The sequence below is a fragment of the Haemaphysalis longicornis genome, unplaced genomic scaffold, assembly GCF_048455015.1.
Source record: "Haemaphysalis longicornis isolate Haplotype H1 unplaced genomic scaffold, Haemaphysalis longicornis Haplotype H1 scaffold_9, whole genome shotgun sequence".
NCBI lineage: Eukaryota > Metazoa > Arthropoda > Arachnida > Ixodida > Ixodidae > Haemaphysalis > Haemaphysalis longicornis.
The window spans coordinates 124,776,245-124,796,510 of NW_027526460.1; the positions used below are offsets into that span (position 1 = coordinate 124,776,245).

Sequence of the window (20,266 nt, forward strand, 5' to 3'; positions counted from 1 at the left end):
TTGTAACCGAATATCGCACCTCAGATGTCGTTCCCCTGCGGCCGTCGTCACAAGCAGGTTCTTGGACAATCTCCCGCGTGCGTATGTGGCACGATCCGAGGTTACCAAACAGCCAACTACCGACGTGCAGGAGAAACACGTTTTGCGTTGAATCATGGTCTGCTCAACAAGGGCGAGGAAGACGAGATCAATGGCGTGATCGGAGCCCAGGAGCTGCGGTACCCGCGTCGACGGGACTCGATGTACAGACTCATCCTGGACCGGGCGCCCAAGTGACTCGACCACCATGTGCGGCCGTACGGCGTGGTAAGTGTTTACGCTAAGGAATTCGCGAACGCAGACCTTGCATCAAGCATACACCGCTCGCGTCACTAGCTGTGCATCAGAGCGCAGCTTGTGTATCCGACGCTTTTGTGATGCGACATCTTTTGCTGCCGTTGCTGCTCTCGCCAGTCGTGTTATTGCGTGCGGTTCGCCTTACGGGCCTCACCTGGATGCATTACGAAAAATCATTTGATCTTGTTAACCTTTACGTTTCCTTCAATGCAAACTTACGAATAATGCCACCTGCGTGGGTTACTACTGAAACCCTATGCCAATTTTAACGTTATCAAGCCCTCGCGGTGGTGCGAATCACTCTATGTGCCAAGTTGGTTGTTGCGTTTACTCAAGTCTGCACCATTTCTATGCGAAACCAATAACATTTTTTTGTTTTTCCGTCGGTGGATCGTCAGTAACTCGAGGGTGTATTTTAAGTGCGAATGCACTTTATAAGCGACCCCAAACCATCCACCGCCGGCGGCGGCGTCGGCGGCGTCGGCGTCCGCAGTGCTCCTCTATATTTAAAAAAAAGAAACAGCATCCGGCGCCAGGTTTCGATCCGAGGACTTTGCGGCCGCAGCGCGACGCTCTACCGACCAAGCCACGGACGCAACGCTGATATCAGTGTTAGTGACGCGCCTTATATCTTTAACGCATTCAAACTACGTCGTCAGCAGCGTGCGTTGGCGACTCAGCGGCGTTATAGCGGCTTGATAACTGCGTGGTGTACACGTGATACTACAAACCCGATGGAAGAGATGGAAGAGAAGGCGGCGAGGCGGTGGGCTGCGGGGGCCGAGCGCAAGCGCCGCAAGCGGGCCGACAACCGTGCATTCGCACTTTCACATTCTCCCCCTCGGGGAAATGCGGGGGAATTTTTTGGTGATGCCGATCTGGGGAGCTATTCCAGAAGGCCCGAGGTTGAGCGGAACTCGAGAAACACGAGCTCTAGCGACGCCCAAGTAACTTGATGGTAATATTTCGACGCCGAGTTCAACCGCTTTAAGAATTCGATTCATGCTATTTGGTCATAATTGAGGTCAGGTAACCGGGCCAGGGCAGCGCGCTCCAAGGAGGGGCGATTGGGGCTTGGCGCATTTTTCAGTGCGTTCTCTCGCTCCACTGCTGCACTGGAAGCTACTGCGGGCAAGCAAATCTAGCCACTTTACTTTATCGCGCTTTTATTTTATTAATCTGTATATTACTACAAACTTCATTTATTTTTTTTTATTTAAGGCGTTCATATGTGCTTTTTGTTAGAAATTTTTCGTCCGAAGAAGAAACAGTTTGTGTCGATTGCTGCCGTCGGTGGCAAAAAATGCAACCACGTGACTATAGCCTGCTGGCTGAAAAAGAAAGCGGGTTATAGAAACGCGCCACATTCAAAATTATTGCTGCTCGGTGTTAATTATTGACACCCTTCGTCTGCTTTCCGAAACAAGATTTCCTTGGAGCACTTAAGGCTGCTTACGTACTTCGAAGGGGAAAGCTTGGCGATACTTATTGACAACTTATTTATTGATACGGATACATTGATACATCGTACTTTCGTCTTTTTTCTCGCTTTAATTTCTTTGTCTTGTGGCACGAATTACTTCTACTGGCTTCTTTTCTCCTACACCCTGTTTGCGTCAGTTTCTTCTCTTTCATTTCCATTTCAAAGTTTCCACATTTGAAAAGTGAATACTATGATCATTCCAAGGCTTGAAGTTTGTATTCGGGCCAGCTCTTGTGAAAGCTTGAAGCACAATAACGTCGTTTTTATAAGTGGGCGCGAAATTTAAACGAAATATCAGAAGGGAAGATATTCAAGTTGGATGTTTTATCTCAATAACTGATTAATATGTGAAATCCTGCACGACAAACGATACATCAAACTGACGCCTTGATGAGACCGAACTGAGAATATGCAACCCTTATCCGCATCGACCGCTTCTTACGGGCTGCGAGCAGTTGACGGACACTCGCGCGCGTATGCGGTGAGTGTCAGGTGACTGTATTAGCACCCTCCTTCTTTGGATGGAAGAGCACGTGGCTGTTTGCTGGTTTGCTTAGCGCTCACGTGCCTGCCATTCGCATGAAGCTCGGGAACTTTATTTTTAAAGACGATAGTCTTTCTTGGGCTACTTAAACCCAGAAATTTTGGTCTGTCTGTATGTCTGTCTGTCTGTCTGTCCGTCTGTCTGTCTGTGACTCGATTCAGCCACCCGGCCAAAGTAAAACAATGCTTGCGCAATAGTCTTATATAGTCACAGCTAAATCTACGCGTCTAAGTCCGGTGTAATGTTCATACTTGTCAACATTGTTGAAGAACAAGACATCACGCAAATATAAGACAACAAATTAGCACAAAAGTGATATTTGCAGTTTTCCTTTATAAAAAATCATACATGATTGACTTTGGCGAAATTAAATACTTCATCAACTGCAGAAAAAAAAATTCACTTTGCCGTCGCCTGCTGTCGCCCGCGCCACTGTAGCTTCTGGCGCCATTTTAAGAAATAAACCGGCAACAGTTACGAAAGGTTCCACTAGATAGGTTCCACTTTCTGCTTGCAACGCACGTGGAGTAGGGAAACGCGGTTCTATAAACGTTGAAGTAGGGCGCCTCGATTCACGCGCGTCTTCGCCGTATGGCAGCGTTGGCATCGAGACACCCGGTTTGGAGCAGTGGAACGCGGGAAATTTAAAATGATTTAAGCAAACCTTTGGCGTCTTTACCTTGGGAGGAGCGCGACGCAAGAGGAACAACATGAGAGGTGAGCGGGAAAGCGAAGGGAGGCATTTTTACTTGGCAAAAGTTGATAAAGACTATCGTCTTTTGACGACATTTGCAACGAAAGGAGCAGATACGGGGCCAATTTTTTTTCGCTGATATTAGCGCGCACACATAAAAAACTAGAAAAACCCTTACAGTTTTCCCGAATGATAAAACAGGTCCGAAAGAAGAAACTGAAGTCCTATTTCGCCACTCTCAGCGACGTATTCGCGACTAAGCCTGCTTTCGTCAATAGAGTTGCAGGCAGACTGAAATTTTACGACGTAAATCAGAAGTGCCAGGCGTACATTTCACTTCAAATTATCGTGTAAAAGTTATTGCATGTGAAAATGCAGAAGGTCCCACAACTATATTGTGGTAGAGGGCATTCAAGGTAACTTTAGAAGGCTCCGGACATTCATTTAATAGTGAGAGCCTAAATGTCCAACGAGACGAAAGATCCACCTAGTCTGAAGGCCCAATCGAACCTGAATGTCCAACAAGATGAAACGTCCACCGAGACGGAATATCCACCGTTGAATGTTTCGTCTCGTTGGACCATTAAACGCTGAATTCCTGAAACTGTGCCGGAGGAAGTTCTGTTCTTTTCGTTCTTGCGTTTCCTCCCGCACGAGCCGGCGTTAGACTGCCACTTATTTTCGCTTACTGTCGTAAAAATCAACCCAACGAGCGTTCCTACCTAAATGAACGCGGCTGTTAGTTATGTATATTTTGCCTCAAATATACCTGCAGTTTCCCTTGCGCTAAACAACGGGGAGATGTATGACATGCGCCAGCGGCTCACGAGTTTCGAACGCTTATGACTGTATAAACAGCTTAAATTCGAAGCCTATGGGGTACGCCGCAACGACGGAATGCCGTGTGGCTATACTTGGGTCCAGCGAGCGAGCTACGACGACGAGCCCCTAATCTGCTCTGCGCTTAATACGTGTAGGTTTCCTAACCATGTGTGCCTGGTGTGTTTAATGCAACTTCGCTGGTCATCCACCTTCGCCAAGTGGAGATAGATAGAGCGAGAGAGAGAGAGAGAGAGAGAGAGAGAGAGAGAGAGAGAGAGAACTTTATTTTGTGCATTCTGGGTTACTGAGGTGTGGTGACAGACAGCTGCATCTTGCCGGTGACCTCGGCCGCTCGTTCCGTTAGATTCTTCTCAACCTGCAGGTCTCAGCTGCCCAGCGCCTCCTCCCAGTGCTCACCAGTGGGTATTAAGGGAAAAGGGTCTTTGGGGCAGTTCCACATAAGATGAGTGATGGTGTCGTGTGCACCACATGCAGGGCAATTGGGTGAGGGGTACACAGTAGGATAAATTAAATTCAAGGGGCTCTTAATTTTTTTCAGTGGTGTGTTTTCGCTTGGCGGACTCACGACGACCACTCCCCGGTGTGTTTAATCATTTTGTAGGAAGTTTCGCGTCTGTTTTTTTTTGTGTTTTTGTTTTTTCATTCGCTATTGCTCGCGCTGCAGTTTCTGCTTCCTACTTGGAGCCGGAGTCTGTGGACTGGGTGGACGGAGTTGGTGGGAGGACTCGGAGTGGGTGGTCGCGGGTTCGATTCCCGGCCGCGGCGGCCGCTTTTCTGATGGAGGCGAAAAGCAAAAACGCCCGTGTGTACGAGATTTCGGCGCACGATAAAGATCCCCAGGTGGTCAAAATTAATCTGGAGCCCTCCACTACGGCGCGCCTCATCGCCTGCGTTGCGTCGGCGCGTTAAACCCCTCAATCAATCAAACTCGGAGTGGGTGGACTCTGGAACTCTTTTCGTTTTTTTTTTTGTTTTTTTTTTTGTTTTTTGCCGCTCTGTTTTATGACGGATTGGAGGGAGCAGAAGGGTTGCGTTCACGAATAGCGTGAAAAGATGGATATTATATCGTGTTGAGCTGAATATGAAATGAGGCACAAGTGGGTTACAGGTGGTGCAGCGGGCGATGCGGCAAGAGCAGCACAAACATGCTCGAGTCGTTCTCCCTTCATTTCTTATGGGAGGCCAGTGCAAAGTGAGAAAGTCTGCATGGGCGCGTGAATTTAAAGAAATAACTCGCTTGCGGGGAAAGATATATTATACGCTTTTTTGTCGGTATAATAATAGAAGACCCAGCTGTGCTGTATAGCCCAGGAAGAGCGCAATGATCCGGCCTTTATTCTTTGCAGCGCCCTCAGCCAGGCGGCGCTGCTGCATGCCTGCCTGTACAAGGACCCCAAAGGCGTGTACCGCGTCCCGGAGTGGGTGGACCTCAACAGCCGCGGCGAGTACAAGCCTTCGTACAACGTCTCGCCTAGGACCTACCAGTGAGTACACAATGGCGCGATCATACCATTCGTGGAGTAGCACTCGAAATGAATTGTTCTTCTGCGGATTGGTTGCTCGGTCAATAGAAGTGTTTAGGGTCTTCGTACTTTGATATCAAAACCCTTGTATTGTCACTAGAACGTCTCCCCAGCAATGTATTCGTGTTCCCTAGTGACACCGACTCTAAAGGAGCTCCGTTTGTGGAGCTTCACATGGATACATGGGATTTCCTTATATTCTAAGCGAGCAATAGAACAGAAGATGGTAAGTATAAAGTTAAGGGACAAGAAGAGAGCGGACTGGGTTAAGGAACAAACGCGTGTTAAGGACATAGTAGTAGAATTTTAAAAGAATAAATGTGCGTGGGAAGGGCATGTAATGCGAAGACACGATGACCGTTGGTCATTAGGGTAACAGAGTGGATCCCTAGAGAGGGCAAGCGTTGCAGGGAGCGGCAGAAAGTTAGACGTGCAGATGAGATCGAGAAGTTTGCGGCGATAAATTGGTCGCAGTTAGAGCACATGACCGGGATAATTGGAATCTGTGGGAGATCTCGAGGCCGTTGCCCTGCAGTGGGAGTAGACAGGCTGCTGCTGATGATGATGATGACCCTGGGGCAGTCATATTTTCATGTAAGATCTCTATTATCGGCCCCACAAAAATGTATTTTGAGCGACACCTTTGGGTATAGTAGAGAAGCCGACGTGAAAGGGGGTCGGTATATATCACTTCGTCGGCATGCATGGGCCTTACGGAGGTGTTTCATAAAAGGCCCTATACGGCTTTCTTAGTCGTATCACACTGTTCATATGCCTCTTGAAAATGTCTTCCCAGTGATTCACGCGTCTGTAGCAGTGAAACCGAATTCAAATGGGCGTGGTGTTTAGTGTAGCGGCTTAAGCATTCGTTTCACAGTTCCCGCTCGGAAGTTTCTGCTATTTTTTCCTTCTTTTCTAGCTACGACTCACTTAACCTATCCTTATTCTTCGGCGATAACATCTACCAATCAGTTTTTATTTTTCATGCTCAGCCCACTTATAAAATTCTCCTTGTGCCAAAGGTACTCGTAGTGCGGTGAATGAAGCACGTTAGGTGGCCTCACGAAAGTGACTATCTCTCAAGTTAATGCGTTGTTGTTTTGTTTTTCTTGTTCCTTGTTTACTGCAAAGATACACACATTCGCATGTACGCTATTCGAACGAATAAATGCACTATTCGGTCCTTGTATTACCACAAGGAGTTACACTTTTTGCGTTACAGACAGGTTTTGCCGGCGTACTCGCCATAGAAGGCTTACCCATTAAACAGGCCATGAAGACAAAATACAGCTTTCTTCAGTTTGAAAGGAATAGCCTTTGGCAACTCCTCCAGATGAATTCGAGGCACGAAAGACGTTTTAGAGCGCAGCTCTTAAGCGCCCGCTCCTCTGGTTTTGCGTCTTCTCTCGCCGTCGGCCTCGTTGTAACCGAGAGAACGAGGACGACACCGAAGAAGGAAAGAGCAGGAAAGCGGAGAAGGAAAGAATGGTGAAAGTGTGAGTGGGAGGGCAGTATGCCGAAGCCGCGAGAGGCATGCTCCACGGTGGTAGCGCTACCAAAAGAACATCGAAAGAAGAAGGAAGTACTTTATTTCCACAAGGATCCCCTAGTCCGGAGCTCCCGGGATAGCCGACACGACAGGGCCACCTCTGCGCGTTCAATGAGTGTCCTTTGCACTTACGCGCTAGGGTCGGCCAGCCTCCTGTCCCACGAAGGGGGGGTAGGATTGGATATGGGGGGAAGTTTGGGGTTCTGTGTGCACGTCCAGAGAGCACGATAAATGCTCTGGTAGTGCCCGCAGTTAGGACACTTGGGGGTCCCCGGTAATCGCTGGAATCGTTGCGGGAGGTCTGCAGTGTGTTAGTGTGAATCTGCTAAGTACAGCGGATTCCCGGCGCGTGACTGTTTTGTGTTGCGTTGGGTGCTTCTGTCTGTATTGACGGGCTGTCAAAGTAGCGCACGCCCGTTCGCTGATGACGCGATCACTTCCTGGGACGAAGGAAGGGCTGTTCGAGCAGAGGCTCAGTCAGCGCCGCCTACGCCAGAATCGAAAGGTGTGCACCGCCAACGCAGCAGCTATGCGCCGTCGCCGAGAAGACTGGAGTTCGCGCTGTACTCAGATTTCGCAGTAAGGTTTTTCGTAACGGTAAGACAAATGTTTTAACAACACAAAAAAACGCTAGAAATAAAGGAATATTCAAACTTCGCGCTACGGTGACGTATATGGGCAGGACTGACCTTATATAGCCCAGCACTACAAGCACAGCTATCAGTGTGGTAACTGCACGTTAGGCTTAGGGCGGCAGCCGCCAGTCGCACAAACAGGATTTTGTGACGTCATACAGAAGTCACCTGAGAATGGCTCGGGCGCCTGGCCGCTAATCTCATAAGTGGACCCGATTATTTGTTCTAACTCGGCTATAAAAATGGTGCCTATGTTATCCGGACAAAGTAGTCCCTTTAATGGACCAAACTTGTAGTGTTGTCTCTGTGGCCCCCTTAAATATCTGTTGATACTTTCTTATGTGCTCTTCACTAACTCGCATTGCACTACTTCACCGAGCTGTCCCGTGCATGTAAAACCATTGTTTCATACTACATGTACTGGAAGGAAGTCAGGTGGTATAGTGTGTAGGTGAACCGCGTTCATCGAGCTTGCCGCCGGTTACCGGGTAGGAACGTTCCACTTGTTCTTCGCGTGGCTCATGAACAGGAGGAAAAGTTGTCTGCGGCTGCTTAAAGGCACACAGTATTATTGCGAAATGCCGTTTAAATTGATTTTTCAATCAAAAACTGAAGCTTCACAAGATTTATCAGGCATTTTTAAAGCTTCATGGAAAGCAAGCAGTTAAAACGCTTAGCCATTTTTTGTTGATTTTGGCTTCAAGAGCGAAAAGAAGCCATCTGACAAGCCAAGCCAAGTAGGATAAGAATGCTTTTTGCTACTATGGCGGCGCCCACGACGGCACGCGATTACAGCCAAAGACTTCCGTGTAGTAGAAATTAGTGTGAAACTCTGGGTAAAACCATCGCGCGCGTTGCAGGCCCGTCCTGTTCAGCGCCACCCACGTCCCGAAGGACCTATGGCCTCGGAAATCTTCGGAGGTCGTTCGCAAGGCTCCGGGAACTACGCACGTGATGAGCCCCATGCGCTGGGGGCTCGTGCCGTCGTGGTTCACGGGCGAGCCGCAGAACTTCATCTTTAACACCGTCAACTGCCGCATCGAAGGCTGCGTGGACAGAAAGAGCTTCAAGAACGCCATCGCCGCTGAGAGGCGTTGCGTCGTCGTCGCCGAAGGGTGAGTTCACCTCGATGGTTGTGGGAGCAAGGGCCAATAACTCTGCCAGCCAACTGCAACGATGATGATTGGATGATTTTTATGCGGCACGGCCGACTATGGGCAAAAAGCGCCAAAAAATAGTTGTTCCGTGAGGCTGGTGTGACAGTATATACTAAGTGGTGTACAGAAACGGGGGTTACTTTGAATTCGGGAAACAACCTTGGACCTTCTTAGGAGCCCGACCTCGCTGACTAAAGTTGGCTTATATACAATGTTGGCTGTTAGCCAGTCTGGTACGAATACGGTCAATGGGGCCAAGTTTATCAGCAGTTCCCAGATTCCTGTCCAAGTATTACGTGAAACTGTTGTAACACCGAATTTGATTTTATTAGTTGGCTTACTAGATGGTGCTTACCGGAGCACTCCAGCATTTTGCAGGCACACATGAGCGTGGTGGGGTTGGAAGGGCTGAGAGTGCTTTTCACGTGCTATTGTTGTTCATTTCTATACCTGCAAGGAAGATGTGAAGATGAGCCGTCTTTTGAGAATCGGACTAGTGGAGGAGTCTTTTTTATCCCGTTTCTGGTGTTCGGGAGGATGAACACATCTCGTATGGTTCGCCGCGCATCAGGTCAGGCTGAGCACCAGAACAAAGGCTGCTAACAGTGGAAATATCTGTATAAAAGACTTTTTAGGCATCTGAAATAGCAAGGAGCCTGCTGTTCAGGGTATGAAAGTGTTTGGGGATTCGCAGAGGACAGTTTTGTGACTCTCCCTCTCTCTCTGCTTGCGAGTGCGTGTGTTGTGCATGTGGGCTTCGATTTCTTAAAGATCTGCTGTCTCAAGGCAGTAAATAAACCCTACCCTTTTTGATGTATTGGGATAGTCAGAACCTTGGGCAATTATTTCGAGATGAATAAAAATCATGCATCTCTCCGTCTAACGAACACGATATTTGAAGGCGAAGCTTTCTCATCGGGGTTCCTTGGTTGGCCAATCCCTGACGGCGAGTATGTGCTACACTGGAGGTATGCACCACTTTTTCAGAATGATCGCAACAACTTTCGGTTATGCACGCCGTAAGCCTAATGTTTGGGTTAGGGGTCTACGGCGTGAATAGGTTCCTGCTGTTTGGCGAGCAGTGAGTACTTTTTCGAGCGGGGGGCGGATCAAGGTGTTGAACCTGAATATGTAACGTTAGGCCTAACATCCTGCGGCTAACAAACTTACGTCATCCAGAGCAAAGCTTCGCTTTAAAAAAAACGCACGTTATCTTCGCTGTACACGTGCTTGAATTTCATGCTGCACTTTCAATGCACAATGTACTTTGGTAGCCTTCGAACAACGACAAAGTTGCGCGCATTACAATTTGGGAGGAGAAACTCAGGGACCGCGTTCCAGCCGAAGGTACCAACAGTTAAAGCCAATAGCATTGGCAAGAGTACGATTAAAGCGCGCGAGACAGATTCACCCTGTTGTTTCATCGACTGTTGGCATCAAGAGATGAGGAAGCTCATTAAGTTCGTTCTTATCTTGGAAGGGAGCAGCCCCTTGTTAGGCTTAGCACGTTCACCTGGCTAAGAATTGAGCATTACACACTTCCCAAGAGGGGATGAAAATTCACTGATGAATTCTTTCGCTTCAGGCATTGAAATTCACGCCAGGTGTTTCTGCTAGGGTTGACAAAATTTCCCGGACAAAGAAACGAAGTTTCCGCAAAAAACCCGGCTTTGCTGTGGTCTATAAACATGCCCTTCCACTAAAGTAACACCTTCCGCATACCTTACTATCTTTGCTTTTCATCTCTGCCTTCTTCCATTAATTCTCTTCCTCATTTTCTTTTCATTCCTGTAGTCGTCTTCCATATGCGGCACAATTACATATCGAAGCATGAAAGAAACGAAGAACCGAGGTAAATGAACGCATCATTTAGGATAGCTATGTGTGATCCTGACTGACGTTACTCAACCAGAATATTTGGAAATAACCACAAGGAGAGAAAAAAAATTCACGCAAGGTGGAATTTGCTACGCTATTTTCTAGAGCAGGGGAAATTCGAAGAATACAATCTACGCAACGCGAAATCTTTTTTTTGCTATGGTAAGGAGCAAGGGAAACACGAAGAATAAAAAAGCGAGGATTTCTGGACCTACTACATTTCGAAAAAGCTGCCAACGTGCATGTGGAAATATGTGTTGTCAAATTTATTTCCATCGAATACCTTAACCTACTGACTCACAGAGAAGTCCTGGAAGTTCGCCGCGTGTGTATTTGAAAGTACGGAAAATAACGAGACGCGTGTATTTCGTGAAAAGACCAGCTGAAACTCTTTGCGACAAATCATCGGTATTGGGGAGCGCTGGTCCATATCGGAGATAGTCGTATTTTAAACTTCTGTGTATAACGTGTGATAAGAAAGCCATCTGAACAACTGGGCCAAACTTCGGCGAAAACTAAATTATTTACACGCGCTGCCACGGCAGGCACAAAACGTAGAATGAAAATATTTATGGTCTTTTACTGTACGCTAGGGTTTATGGCGCAAGAGCAGCCAAGGTCAAAGAGTGCCAAAACTGTACTGAGTAGCCCTTCCGTGTCATCTTAATGCCTGAAGGTGTATGATACCAGTATTATAGTACTAAAAGAGCTTAATATAACGTTGTAAAGGTCCCTAATCAAGATTAGGAGGTGGTCATAATGGTGAATGAAGGTATCATGAAGGTTGCACAATTACCTTCGGTACCTCACTCAATGCTGAAAGAGCCTGACGTTACGTCCGTTAGAGGATCAGGTGTTAAAAATTGGATTGAAAGAGAAAGGCTCAGTGACGTTCGTTCTTCACCATTGGTTGGTCTTCTAAAAATAAAGAATGATTAAGTAAGATATTTGTAGTGAACGGGATTTTTCTGAGACGCCACCTGCAATTACTCCGATACCAAGTTGAATCAGTTGTCTGTCGTCATTTCCCTGCTGTGCTGAAAAGCCTATAGTCCCTTTCGGTGCGGTCCGGCACACAGCTTTTTCGAGTGGCTCACCGACGACCGTGGCCAGCGGCATCCGTACTACGTGTACTTCAAGCAGCCGCGCAACGTATCGATGGAGGATCGCGACTGGGAGCAGGTGCACGATCCTCACCGCCTGATGCACAACGGCCGCTGGGTGGGACCACGCCTGCTCACCATGGCGGGAATCTTCGACATCTCTACCACCAAGGTACGCGCGGGTCAGCGATCGACTCAAATTCACTGCGTATCTGCTTGCTTCGCTAAAAACGACGCTAAAAGACGATAGCCGCCCCGGCTACGTAACTCCCTTGTACGTACCTGTTATTCCTTCCCTCCCACTCGCACATTCCCTCACGTTTTATTATTTTAAATGCAGAGCATTTCAGTAACTCACGATGTCACCCGCGTTGACGTCCGTCGTAGTCCGCACCGTCGTTGTCCGCACCCCTCCCCCTACACTATATAAAAGAAAATACTATCCGGCGCCAGGTTTCGATCCCTCGACCCTGCGGGCGGAACGCAATGTACATGGCGCTCTACCCACTGCGCCACAAAGCCGACACAGAATGGGAGGCTACGAACGCGCCTTATATCCTTGACTCATTCAAACTACGTCAAGAAGCTGCTGATACAACGCATTCACTACCACCAACTCCCCAAACACTAAACGTTAACGCAATACACCCACCCCCTATGCGACGCATTTACTCGAGTCCCCCTCGCGGGGAGATGGAACCGCCAAAAACAACGCGTTGTGGACTGCGCAGTGAGGTGCCGGCACGTGCGAGAACCGCTCGCGCTGTTCGTTCCAGGCAGGGGGCGCGCGAGCACTGCGAAGGCGGGAAATTTGAACTGCTTTGGACAAACCTCCGTTCAATTCATCAAGAGAGAAGTGAGACAGGGAGGCGAAGAGCGTGATGGGTAGTAGCAGTAAGCGGATAACGGTGCCACAGGCCGTTATGGCGAATCACTGCTCTGCATTTACGACAGCTTTCACGTTGAGTGGAACGGCTTTAATTTTTTTTATTCTTCCTCCCCTCTCGTACTGTGATCCTGTCTTCTTTTCCCCCTGCCTCCCCGTCCCTGTCTCTCCCTCCTCCCATCTCTCTAATATTCCATCCCCTACAGTAATTTCTTATCCCCGCCGCCGCTCTTCCTTCTATCATAACATCCCCCCTTCATACTTGTCTTCCCCCGCCCATTTCCCTCCCCCTCCAGCTCATTCCTCTTCGATCTATATCTCACTCATCCTTTCAATTCTCCTATTCTTCTACCACACTCTCGTTACTCCATATCTTGTCCCGGTACTACTCTCTCTTTTCGTGGTGTAGGGAAGCGCAAACTAACACGGGCATAAAAAAGAAAACAAAGGACGCAGATGACACGAAGTGCTAATATCAACATCTACCCATGAAGATGTTGATATGAGATGAGATCAACATCTACCCATGTAGATGTAGATGAGATGTTTGATTGAAAACAAAAACGTCACAACAAAACAAAAACAAAAACCAAAAGAAAACAATAAGTTTTCTTCTCTTGCCCTCGTGTTAGTTCACGCTTCCCGCAGCCAAGATATATAAGGTCTCCTCAATTTGGCTGCACTTTTTGCACTAGTTCACAAAAGTGTCGTGCAAGTGCAGCGCCAGTTCTTTCAGAGCGAGTGCAGCCGTACACTAGCGCTTTCCGTGCAGCAGCCAAATCGAGGGCAAAAAGTCGCAAAAGTGCACAAACGTCGTCTGCTGCAATCCGTGTTTGCGCGCTCGCGTTTTTTTTTTTTTAATGGCGTCACCCTGCACTCACCTTGTGTTTCGTACACAAATGCACTATCTTGTTGCACGTGACGACCATTCTCGTCTAAAACGGGAAACGCTGTCGTTTCCACTCCGTTTACTGACACAAGTATCATGTTAGAGCCGTCTGCTACGGTGCGCACACACACACAAAAAAAACGCGCCAAAGCACGCTGCACCTTGCACGAGACGAGAACTCGCACAGAGTCTAGTGCAGAAGTGTATAAGAACTCGTGCAGCACTGCGTCAAATCGAGGGCCGAAGTGCAGGTGGCGCGAGCTGCACAGGCAAATCGAGTGCGAGAGTGCTACACCGCCTCAACTGGTGCAGAAAGTGTAGCCGAATCGAGGAGACCAATAACCTACTCAACCAAACTCCCGCTCTTGCAAGTCTCTCTGCTCCTTCTCCACTCCCGTCTCCCCCGTCACTTAACCTCCCCTATTTACTCTGTCCTCCGCTTCATCATCTACTTCCCCTTCCTTTCACTTCCTTTCCGGCTTCCTCAAGTAACCAGGGGTCTGAAGCAATCTCTGGGTAATCGGGTCCTCGACGGGCATGTAGTGGCCTTACTTACCACTGCTGGGTCACTGATAGACTACTACTGTTGGGGACCATCAAATAAGCAGTGAGTCAGTGGCCCACTAGAGATGAGACCCACCAATAACATTTGCGCGGGCGAAATAGCTGGGGCATTTCGGCAAAATTTTGGCCGATGGCCTCGAAAGCAGCTGCAGAGGGCACAATGAGCATTAGCATAATTGCGAATATTATGTAAAAACTATTTGAAAAAATTGTCTCCCGATTAGTTGCAGTTTTCTTGGTCACGGCGCATAGCTGACGTGCCTCAAGAAGTGATCACTTGATCAGCGAACGGTCGGCGTCGTACGCTACTGTGCCGTTATTTCGCAGCGCGTCGCCGCCTCCGCGCATGTCACTGTAAATTGTTTGAACATCCCGCGCAAACGCCACGTGGTTCGGATGAGCCAAGCAACGAAGAGGACGAGGAAGGACCCATCTACGAAAAGCACGCAACCAATGCTGGGCTTCTGTGGCGCGGCTTCGACTTTCCGCCATCCCCCGCAAACTTTCGCCACATTTTCCTCTTCCGTTTTCTTTCTGTCTTCGGTGTCCCCTTCGTTCGCTCTGTTACCAAACACGGCGATGCTGAGAATCCACACTAGCGTGCGATTAACTTCTGCGCACGAAAAGAATGGCGCCAAAATTGCTGGGGTGGAAGTAGAAATGGGCCGTGGTAGTTACGTGCATAGCTCTTTGCGAGCTTATAAAGCTCCGGGGCAGAGTTTTCTACCAATCACGTGGTGGCCGGATGTAGACTTTAAATGAAGTCACCGCTTTAAAGGCCGTCTCGACCTGCAGTATTACCCGACCTGACGGCGACACCCGTTGCTACACAAGGCATGAGCACACTACGGCAAATGTTGGTAATTCGTCCTGAGCCAAATCCAGGCAAAGAGAATGTATCTGACCTGCCCGTACGTATGTATCATTCTGCTGTATCCGCATTAACGTAAGGCACTCTAAAAACGTACGACACTCGAGTGCCTGCAACCTCAACCTGAATTTGCTCCACGTTTTCCCAATGCTCACGCGCGAAACCGAACTGTGGGCAAGAGAGGACCTCCGCAGAGACGGTTAATACATGAATTTGTTCTTGTCTACGACAAAAATCTTGCCCAAAGCACATTCGGCTCCTTTCAATGTGTAATGAAGCTTGTTTGCTATTTTTTATTTCGTTCTTTTTTTTTTTTTCAGGAGGACCTGTACAGCTACAGCGTCCTCACCATGGACGCGCCGGGTTATTTGCGGTGGCTCCACAGCCGGGTTCCTGTAAGTCAGTCAGCCACTCAATCGTTTTATTCCAACAGCATCAGTGTTGGAAACCACGGAAAAATAGCCACCAGAACGGAAATGACGCAGTTTATTGCGCGTAACTATGCACATTCTCACACGCAATAAAAGCAGTTACACAACACATATCTATCAGCAAGAAGATACGCATGTGCAAAGCAAAACAATAACGACAACCTTAACTGGAGACGCAGCAAAAGCGAACTCGGATACTTATAGATGGTAACAAACTTTAACATGCCTTCCTAAGAAAAGTTCGGAGAAGGGCGAAAGCTTTCTCACATCTAAACATCGTCAAAACCGCCTCAGAAATTTCGCTAAACGTGCGTGCAACTTTGGCTTTAAGTGCGTCCAATCGATCGTCAAACTTTCAAGGACCCAAATCGCAAACGAAGACCGAACCCATGCGGCGATTTTTCGCGCACTAAGTAAACGTATCTACGAACGACCTGAAGGTATACCTACACGTGGCTTATGAGATAAAGGTATGCTATTTTACTCCGCCTTCATGATCGATTCGTGTATTGGCTGATCTAAAGCTGTGCCTTTTTTCTCGATCTCTAAGTAACCGTTGTAACGCAATGGAAGCCCGGTTTCACACATGCGCGGTGTATCGAGAGATCATATAACAGCATTTCGGTCGACCAACGCGTCTACGGGAAATTGCATTAGTTTTTCTGACAGCATTCCATCGGTCGCAGAAAGAAAGATTTCGCTTTAAAAAGCATAGATTAAAGCCCGTTCTACATGGTGCGTTTTTAGTCTGCAAATTCGGTGGAACGAACATTCGCACTTACGAAGTTCGCAATGCGTGGAAATGTCGTCTACATGGCCTGCGAACGTCACGATCTTCACATTTCAGAGGCGTGTCGTTTGCAGACAGAATTAAGTCTTCCCCGAGCAAAGCTTGTTCTGATTTTAAAAAAAAGAAGGTCTCATTGTACTTTCTGGGCAAGTTGTGTCTGTTTTGCAATAAGTATGAGTTTATCTGCGGGTTTCATACAACAATCGCCAATTATTTGTCAATATACGCACACATACTAGAGAAGACAAACGCAGCAAGCAACCCTGGGGTCGCTTGTTGTGCGCCTAGCACACATCGGTTTACCTCGCCGGTTTTTCTTGGGTTCTTCTGTACTTTTTCCCTGCTGTGATGTCCGCCTCTTGCGCAGATACCAATTAGGCATTCGATGAAAACGGCGCGTGACATCGTGTTGTGAGCGCGCGGGCATTTGTTTCGGTGCACCCGCGCTTACTCCGCGGGTATAGAAGCAACGCCATCTGGTTTCTAAGCATGCAGATGGTGATGCCGTGACGTTCACTTAGCTGTGTTCCTATTGGGCGAATGTCCGGCCCCTCTACGCCGCACGAGCCGCACGAACGGCGTTCGCAGGGAAAGCTCGACCGTTCCAAACATTTGGCACTTTGCTGCAGCAACGAAAAAGGTCGTTTTGCCGCACGAGCGGCGCCGCATCTGCGAATTAGCAGAGAAAATCGCACCATGTAGGACGGGCTTTAGTTGTATGGTCAGTGTAAACATTGAAAGTGCGCGATTGTAAATTAGAGAAAACACTCCCGAACCTATTAAAAATATAAAAAATAAATTCGGCTAGACAACTGACCTGTTACCTCGCACCAGCATAAAATAATACTATGTCTGTAACAATGGCATCAATTTTACAGCAAACTTTAGATCCGACCGATAGTGAGAGATCTAGTTGACATATCTTATTTTGACACATGGTGTAGCAATTGGATTGTACACATACAATTTCGCGTGTACGAAATGTCCCGATTCCCTAAGGTTTAAAAACAACATAGAGAGAGTCCGCTGCTAAGCTGTAGAAGGGACTAAAAGAGATTGGAATGCTGGTGGAAAAAACGTAGAAGGCAAAATATTACGTAGAAAAAATTGTTATGAAGAAATTTTAATTTGTATGTGCCGCTAACAGCAACTAGTGATATATAATAGATATACATAGCGTCCTTGGTGAGATGACGCACGTAAACACATTGACTCACAAGGTATACTAGAAACCATCATTCGAAAGTATAGATAAACACACACACACACACACACACACACACACACACACACACACACACACACACACACACACACGCACACACACACGCACGCACACACGCACACACACACACACACACACGCGCACGCACACACGCACACACACACACACACGCGCACACACACACACACGCGCACGCACACACGCACACACGCACACGTCCACACAGACACACAGCAAAGACACGCGCACACACACGCACACGGACGCACGCACGCACGCACACGCACGCATGCCCACACGTGCAGACACGCGTGCACACACGCACGCACGCACGCACGCACGTGCACACACACCGACACAGACACACGCACGCACGCACGCCCACACGTGCACACACACATGCACGCACACGCACGCACACCCACACGTCCACACACACGCACACGCGCACGCAAGTACGCACGCCCACACGTACACGCGCGCCGACACGTGCACACACACGCACGCCCACACGTGCACACACACACGCACACCCACACGCACGCACGCACGCACGCACGCACACGCACGCACGCACGCCCTCACGTACACACACACGCACGCACGCATGCCCGCACGCCCACACACACGTGCACAAACACGAAAACCCGCACACGCACGCACGCCCACACGGGCACGCACGACCACACGTGCAGACACACGGACACACACACACACACGTGCAGACACACGGGCACACACACACACACACGTGCAGACACACGCACACAATCACTTGGCAAGTCGCAACCGAACGTTCTACGCAACAAGCTTTCCCTGCACAGGTCATTCTGGACGGCGAGGAGGCAGTGGACAGATGGCTGAATCCGAAGTACTCATTCAAACAGGTAAGCCTGCATTTCCCTTTTAGGTATAGAATAGGTTCAGGAAAGCCGGAGTAACTCCTGCGGGCGTATTTGCCACGCCAGATTTATTTTATTGCAGGGCAGCTAATTATGGATTGATTTCCATGCAATTTTGTGTGCGTCAACAAAAAACGAGAGGTAATCATGTGTTTCTGTCTCTCTGTCGGTCTGTCTGTCTGTCTGTTCGTTTGCTTGTTTATTTAGTTGTTTGTATGTTTGTTTCCGTGCTTGCATTTATCTGGCTCCGCACTTGTTTTAACTCGTCAGGTTGCTGTACTCTGCTTTGAATTCCACTTCTCTTCTAAGGGTCGTAAGGGGGAGGCCACAAATAGTGTGGACTGAGGGAAGCCTGGAACGTCGAAAAGCGTGCGGAGTTCTAGGTCCGCCAGCTGTCGCTGGTCCTCATGCTTCCGAGCTCGCAGTGCGGCCCTTCAGTGCTCCAGGGTTCGGGTGCAAATAATGGGTTGCTTGTGTGTACTGCAGCAAGCCGTGCTGGTGTCGTACAGTGTGCGATGTTCGTTGCAGTGTGGGCATGTTGGTGGATATATGGTGGGGTTTATGATGTGCACGAATCTGGGGGTTGGGTGGGGGAGGAGGGGCATTTGTTTGCCTGTAGTTGTCGCCAGGCTGCAGTCTCCTGTCGGGTCAGCTTCTGGCGCAGTGGTGGTGTGCATCTCTCCAGACGGTAGTGTTGCAGGAATGCACTATAGTGCGGTTGGGACGGTCTGGGTCACCAAGTGACCGAAGCGGTGCCCGGAGGGCGCATTCTGGGGTTGCAGCCTGTGCTCGCGCGTTTTCGTAGAGCCCTGCGTGACCGGGCGTACAGTCGGTTTTAGAAGATCCTGCTACTTATTTAGCTTTAGGAGGGCGGGCGTTGAGATCCGGTCGTGCCGAAGTTTCTGCGCGCGTGTTGGCAGTCTATGATTATGCGGAGGGATTTTGTCTTAGTTGCAAAGGCCATCGCCAGCGCGATGATCATTCCTTCATCTCCGACGGTGTTTTTAGTTTTTATGGTCACGGCGCTGCTATCGACACCGCCTGAACCGTCGATGACGCTTACCGCTGCGGCTTGCCGCTGTGGCCCTAGAATTTTCAGCTTTTTGGTGGCCGTGCACGTAAGGAAGCCTAGCACTCGCTTGTACGCCTTCCGCAAAAGTACATCGATTTGGTTCGCTTCTGTTGGTTTAATTCGGATTTAAAGATGGAGTACCAGCCCGATGAGGTCACCCTTCATCTTCCCGTACCAGTTTGGGACTCGGCTCACCAAACGCACCAATGTGCATTAATTGCGTACTGGTGTCGTTAGATGGTTAGCATTCCTCCCCCGTCCTGTTGGACGCGAAGTTCCAGTATGCGGATAGCCCGAGCAATGGGAATGTCGCTGCCCTTGGGATTTAAGTGTATCGTGGTGGGCTCCAGCGGCCTGCCGCGAGGCTTGTGTTAGAGGCTGATGAGGTCATATTTCTCCAGGAAAACTAGTGTACTGGTGGAATCCGTCCGTGGCTTGGTGGAGCGCTTCTTGGATTTCGCGTTCTAATCCGCCAGTATTCCAAATCGGGATGTAGTTGCGAAGAGAGTATGTTTTGTTCGCGGGATGGAGTTCAGTTGCTGCGGGAGCTTCATCATTGCTATATCAATATCGTCAGGGATAGGATCGCTCCTTGCGGTATGCCCTTTGCATTTTTAGGCGTGCCAGAAAATATTTTCACCATTGATGCGCGAACACAGAATGGCAGAATTACGAGAGAACGACAGAGCACCTGCCGAGAAGGGATCCGTCAAGGCCAGGTGGCGGCGCTGAATTCGCCCGTCTGGTAGCCTAGTCAAGTTGAGGTGGCAATGGCGGCGGTGCTCGAGCATGTGCTGCGCGTTTTGACGCAGTTTTTCAGCGTTGTTAGGCGGCAAAGGAACACTGAATGGAATCTACGGCAACGGAATGCTAAAACTGATAGACAACGGT

General features: G+C 48.8%; 1 protein-coding gene across 1 annotated transcript in view; it reads left to right on the forward strand.

Annotated features, from left to right (window-relative positions):
* Positions 1 to 286: 286 nt before the first annotated feature.
* Positions 287 to 20,266, forward strand: part of LOC144153414 (abasic site processing protein HMCES-like) — a 29,556-nt gene continuing 9,576 nt past the window's right edge. The window contains exons 1-6 of the mRNA XM_077685062.1: positions 287 to 306; positions 5,247 to 5,384; positions 8,468 to 8,722; positions 11,722 to 11,917; positions 15,276 to 15,350; positions 18,226 to 18,288. Coding sequence (XP_077541188.1) covers positions 287 to 306; positions 5,247 to 5,384; positions 8,468 to 8,722; positions 11,722 to 11,917; positions 15,276 to 15,350; positions 18,226 to 18,288 — 747 coding nt within the window. The remainder of the gene's footprint in view (positions 307 to 5,246; positions 5,385 to 8,467; positions 8,723 to 11,721; positions 11,918 to 15,275; positions 15,351 to 18,225; positions 18,289 to 20,266) is intronic.